We start from the raw sequence: 6,348 nt of genomic DNA, 5'->3' as shown, positions 1-6,348 counted from the left end.
GTTCGGAGCTGCCGTGGAGGAAATGGTGTATTGCCTCCTTCCTTGCCTCTGTAGCAGCTGCCTTCGCATCCATGAGGATGCTAATAGGTGACATTCAAATCATTTGTGATTCTTCTATTTGCTACTTTTGCAATCCTTCATTATGAAATCCATGTATTGCCATATGATTTAATTGTCCAAGAGATAGATCAAGAGCTGCTTTTGTAGTCCCAAGTATATTTGGTTGATCTTGGTGTATCTATCAGGCCGTATATCACCAAATCTTCAATAGATACTCTATTTAATGAGAAGATATGACCAGATAAGAGGATCTGCAATGGGTATAAGAGGCTCATGATCCCGAGAATTACACCCACAGCTGCATTGGAATTCAAAAGCTTAATTCTAATATCAGTTGTCTTTGGAAGTCTATTCAGTTTGCATCAGTGTGAAGTTAAATCAGACTTTCACAACTAAAGATTGTTATGTTGAAGAAAACCTGAAAGAATTAGCTAAGAATGTAATATCCCGATTAGTACAACGTTGAAAGTTGGGTAAGATTAAGATTATTAATGCTTAACAAGGATTTGATGGGTGAAGTATTGTTAATCTTAGCTTAAGCACTTTACTTTTGAGTCCAAAATAAATCATGTTCATGCTTCTATTACTGTGGCTCCATGCTTAACAATATGAAGACGTTGAATCGCTTGGCACCTTAATATGGATGCATGTGTATGGTGACCAGTTCAACTTGTGCTGCGCCACTGCAGCTTTCCTTCACCTACCTAGAAAAGAGCACCAGAAAATGGGAATTCAGTAGTCGATGACCTTTAAGAAAGGCTTTACGCATCACAGGAGATGAATATAGAGAAAGCAAGACACCGGATTTATTCATCTGTATCCAATTCGAAAGAACAAAATGACCAAATGGGTTACAAGTAATGTCATGAAATTTTCATCATGAAGCAAGCTGTTGTCGTCTCATATTCACAGATGATGCGAGTGAAAAGAAAAACCTACTGTGTTGCACATCAAACAAGCTGTGGAATGAGAAAGATGAAGTGAGGTCAGGAAGAGATTGTGCTTTTATAGTGGAGGAGAAGAAAGAAAAATGGGAGCAGAATGCAGGAAGAGCACTTCCATGGGGGATCTTAAGTTTTCTTCTTTGTGGCAGCAAGACGTGCAGCCAGCTGATCAAATTCTGGCAGCTTTGGATGCACTCGACCGACCTTAGGATTCGATGGATCAGGCTGCATCGAAGTGGACCGAGCAGGTGCCTTGACTTCGGCTGGACTAACTGGTTCTGATGGCACTGAGATGACCCTTTCTGGAGGAGGCACTGCTCTTCTCTGGATCAGTTGAATTTTGCTGTTCGCAGGACGCTCAAATCTATCTAGATCGACATGATTTGCTGTCCTTCTTTCCTTGATGGGATCTCTAGCTCTCCCTTTCCTGCTGTAGTGCAGCAAGAGCTTCTCCACAGCTATTTCTTCCTCATCATACTCACAATCGTTCATAGCAGCAGTATGCCTACTGGTATGTCGTCTTAGTTCATTGGATGATCGAAGCAAGAGCTTACTGTAATCTATAGCATTATCCATTTCATCACCGATTCGCGATCTTGACTCTCTAATCGCAATCTTTTCTTCCACAAAGTTTTCATCGTTGGTATCAGTGCTCCGTTTGCCCCTATGTCTTCTCTGGTCGCCGGGGGTAAAACTTGTGGTCTTCTCATCATCGATCGTACCCTCATTGATCTCGGTAACTGGTGGCCTCTGGGATTTCCTCCTCATGCAAACCGGCTTCGGCTTCTCATCACGAGAAACTCCTTGGGTACCATTAGACTTGCCATCATCTACACCAATGTTTTGAAGTGTTTGCTCTCCGTTGGTTGAGAAATCAATGACCCCAGGCTTTACATAAGGCGGAATCACATAGCGTCCTCTCCCATTGTTGTTCACTGGTCCGACTGATGGCTTTTCTACTACACTACGATCCGATGCTTCATGCCTTTGCGACCTATTATGGTCTCGGACATCACCAATTTTTCCTTCCACATGGTGCCCATTCTCGATCCAGTTCAATTTAGTGCATGGAGGAACTGTACCATCTCCTCTTGTTTCTTCCACATGAAATCGACTATCAATCGACTTGGCGTATGGAGGAGCCACATTCGCAAGTCTCACATTCTGAGATTTCACTGAGCCAACTTCTTGCTTCTCTATACTATGATGCTGCTCCTTTTGCACCTTTTCTGTCCTACTCTGGAGATAATCAACTTTATTTTTACGTATTCCATCATGATTTCTCTTATGTTTAACAAATGGCCGAACTGCATTATCAGTTTGATACAATTCAGTATTCTCTGTACTTGTTGGTTTCTCCACCTGATCATGCGATTGCCTATTTATAGTAGTTGGAATCACATGAATGTCTTTCTGCTCCACTTCCCCTCCTTGTTTTCCAACAGCACTTACAGGATTAGAGCCATATTTTCTCTTGGATGGACTCTCCTCTTTTGTCGGGGCCTTCGCAGAGGAAGCTCCATTATCTACATCATGTGAAGCTGCAACTTCCTTAGGTCGAGTCTGCAGGAACAAGAAAAGTTTCTTCAAAGCAAGTCCTTCAAACAAAATCATTCGATGTGAAAAAGCAATCAAATTCTTAAACTACAGTAGCAAATCAGCTGTTTCTGTGGAACTTACAGATTTAGGTTTGGGGGCATTGTGTGATTGGAGACAGGATGTCTTAGGATCCCATCTTAAGGTGAACTCTTCTGCAATATTTTGCAGTAGCTGCAGCTTCTTTTTCTTTGAAAATGACTTTTCCTGAATTTTCTCAACAAACTGGACAGAAAATTGTGCTTATCAAGAATAGAAAACAATTGAAAGATTGGTTTTAATTGGAAAAAAAGTGGCAAAAGGATTGGCACCTCCGCTTTTACAGATGACTCCATATGACTCCCGTATCGTTCTACGAAAGCATGCCTGAGATCACACAACTCTGGTAAATCTGGAAATCTTGCTGCAGCAAAAATTAGAGTTGATATTGCTTCCATGGCTTCCTGAGGACATTCCCTGTTAATCAAAACAAATGAAATATGCATCACCATGACATTACCAATAAACTAATAAAAGGGGGAAAAGATAGCAGATTAAAATCTTCAATTTAGAAGCATCATTAGCCTTTTTATCATGATTCTTTAGTCCAACTTGGTCTCTGGTATGAGAAAATCAATGGCAGCACATGATATTATTGACATGAATAACTTACAAGACAAATACGCTAACGACACATGGTTTACCAGTAAAAGCGTCGATGCGACCGATTACACTCAAGAATTTGTTTATCAGAACGTTAAAGGAAGGTTCCATCAGTAATACTATGACAGTGTGGAAGTTACTACACATTCTCTCATTTACAAGACAATATAACATTATCAGAAGGTGAAACTGACAGAGCATAGCAAATCCAGAAAACTAAGAGGACGAATCGTAAATAGGATATCCGAAAAACAAAATGTACTCGATGGATCTGATTAGGGATACAGATTAAGAATACATACTCATTACTTTCTTCTCAAGTTTTGCTTGGATTTATATATATATTAGGATGACTCGGATTTTATTTCAGGCTTATGCTCAGGTAGGTGTCAGTTCAGGCAGTGGATTATAAATGCCATTTTTGGCACACAAGTTCTGAAGATTCTTATATTGTTTAAAGCTTAAACAACTAATATAAAGATTAGTTGACTGGCAAAGTGACCTTCTTACAAAATCCTGAACCTATCAACTTGCAGTCGCAACACGAAGCAAATCAATTTACTAAAATCTCGCGGACTTTGAACATGTGAATATACCGGTAAAAGTACATGGTAAAGGAATTTGTGTAATTCATATGGTTAGATAAATTTTATGAGATGCATTTATATGAGTTTCAAAATGGCGGATAACAATCTTTGCAGAGTTTGTTTTAAATATATACAAGAAATTTGTGGATACCTCTGCTTTCGTAGGCTCGGAAGCTGACTCAAGATATATTGGCAGAATTGCTCAATCATGTCATAGCAGGATGCATGGTTCATCTCAACAATAAGTGCATCAATCTATTCCAGAGAAACAAAACTATGCAAAAGTGAGTTAGAGACATGCTAGAATTGTATATGCAATATAGAAAATTAGTAGTATATATTCTAGCAGAATCACCTAGTCAGCCGATAAATCACAATGCAAAAATCAGAAAAAAAAAGAGAATCATGAATTGAAATAGTCGAAACCTTTTTGATTTTCAACCTAAGGCTAGTGAGCAAAATGACACCAAACAAACTGATCTGGATGATCGAGCATGGACATCATTTTATCAAAAAAAGTTCGCGTCGAGAATTGATGCCGACCGATTTCAGTTGTTCAGAAATCAAGCTGGAAGCCAAATTTTCACAGAACAGGTTAAGCAAGCTCAACCAGTAGGTTGGCAGGTAGGATGACCTACGTTCATTAAATCTTAGCTCCACACTAATAAGGTCAAAACATAAAGTTCCCTATCATTATCTGCAGGTTGCAATCTGGTCTCTACCAGAAATCTAGGAACATCCATTGTGGTATTTGCTGGACACAATGATTAAGAAAAACCATAGCTGAAATGGTCATCCTTTCCCACAGTTCTTGCTACCAGCATTTAATTCCATAGAAGGAAGCCAAAATCTGAGAAATGGTATGGGTCTGCAACAAAATTCACAGCATGTTCCTGTCTTCTTCCTATTGCACATCCAGGCCACAAATGATGAAGACAATCAAAAGAATTCAAAGAAAGATCAGGAGGCACTAACAAATATGTGTGCATTCCAGCAGTCACAGTATTGGCATAATATTTTCAAGAACCCACCAAGAACAAAGCAACGGAAAAGAAAGTAAACCAAGTAAAAGATAGCAAAGGAGTCCCTTGTTTTCTCTTGAAGACTTGTGCAATCCAAGAAGCACAATCATGACATGATCTTCCAAGGAAACTTCAAGAATGAAGGGACAAGAAAGAAGGGAGAACCCAAACCATATAACGGAGAAAAGAAGGGAAGTCGAAAAAGAATTGCTTCTTCTTTGACATATTCTTGAACGAGAAATCGAATAAAGCCGAGAGAGAGAAGGTACCCTTCCGAACGCAATGGCTTCATGGCCGGCGGCGATGAGGCCGGCGACGTCCCTCTTGAGGCACCTCACCACGGCCTGCTTCTTGTTCCGGATCGGTCCCATCCTCGCCTTGATGAATCTCACCGCGTGCTTGCTGCCACCCCAATCAACCCCCATCAGAACGACCCTTAAGAACACCCGCAAGAACAACCAAGAACCGAACCACATGATTAAAGAAAGGAAATTGTTACCATTTGTTGGAGAATTTGCCACCCAGCAAGCTGCACAACATCTCTCCTTCCCCTCCCGATGCCTCCCTCTTCTACGGTCTATCTTCCTCAGCCCGCGTTAACAGGAACCGAAGGGGGAATGCTGTGCGCGACACCAGACCAGAGAACAAAAGGAAGTCGGGATCACAGAGATAAGACGGCACGCACAAAGGTATTAAATGTGGCGGTGAGCTGAAGGAGATGGGAAGGCAAGAGGCGGAAGCTAAAGCTAACAACTCTTTGGGATACTGCCTCGAGACATGTAAACTTGTCAGAGAAGCATCAAATGAGCAGCAGAGGGATCCTTCTCCTCCTCTTTGAACAAATTCTTCTGCCGTTGACAGATGCCTTACTGGTCGATAAACTACATGAAGACAGACGGGTGGCTACAACCCAAAAGTGGTGGCGGATTGCGAGCGAGTGGGTAGTTTACCTCCCCAGGTTTGACAGAGCGTTTACCAATCGCAATCCAAGTAAGTGGGACAGCAGGATCTTTGGCATCTACCAAGGATTATTGTTCTAACCGATGGAGACGTTGCTGATGCCAATCATGTTCTCCGTGGAACCCGGCGAACTGCTTGAGGCGTTTACTGGCCATCACGACTTTGAACGTGGGATGCAGAAAGAAGAGAGAGAGAGAGAGAGAGAGAGAGAGAGAGAGAGAGAGAGAGCAATTAGCAACTCAAGTCATTAACCATGGCCAAGGATCACGCCTCTACTGCAACAGAGGCGTTCCATAATGGAAGCTGCTGCGGTTGTAGGATAAGCTTTTTGACGTTGACAAACAATTCACAGGTGCAATTCACTCCGAAACAACTCGGCACAGATGGGGTCAATATCTACCTATGGATTCTGGATCTAAGTGGACTGGCCTGAGTTGATTTGTTTGGCATGCATCTAATTAGAGGGACATAAACTTGACCTTAAATAACTCAAGCAAACATAATTTTGACAAGATATTGGATTGAATCAGCTTGGAA

The 6,348-nt window shown here is 41.4% G+C and overlaps 1 protein-coding gene across 2 annotated transcripts; it reads right to left on the bottom strand.

Moving 5' to 3' along the window:
- Window positions 1–847: 847 nt before the first annotated feature.
- LOC135587848 (uncharacterized) lies at window positions 848–6,003 on the bottom strand. Of its 2 annotated transcripts, XM_065079659.1 has the most exons (6): window positions 5,351–6,003; window positions 5,121–5,253; window positions 3,981–4,084; window positions 2,912–3,056; window positions 2,685–2,825; window positions 848–2,567 (listed from the first exon to the last, which is right to left on the bottom strand). In XM_065079659.1, the coding sequence occupies exons 1-6, from the start codon at window positions 5,389–5,391 to the stop codon at window positions 1,131–1,133; spliced, it is 2,001 nt and encodes a 666-aa protein (XP_064935731.1). In that variant the 5' UTR covers window positions 5,392–6,003; the 3' UTR covers window positions 848–1,130. The 2 variants fall into 2 exon arrangements, with proteins under 2 accessions (XP_064935731.1, XP_064935732.1); XM_065079660.1 differs by lacking the exon at window positions 5,351–6,003 and having other exon boundaries at window positions 3,981–4,103; window positions 5,121–5,254.
- Between the last annotated feature and the right edge of the window lie 345 nt (window positions 6,004–6,348).

This window comes from Musa acuminata, chromosome BXJ1-8 (assembly GCF_036884655.1).
Source record: "Musa acuminata AAA Group cultivar baxijiao chromosome BXJ1-8, Cavendish_Baxijiao_AAA, whole genome shotgun sequence".
Taxonomy (NCBI): domain Eukaryota; kingdom Viridiplantae; phylum Streptophyta; class Magnoliopsida; order Zingiberales; family Musaceae; genus Musa; species Musa acuminata.
The sequence above is the reverse complement of the archived record's forward strand: the minus strand, read 5'-3'. Positions and strand labels throughout refer to the sequence as shown.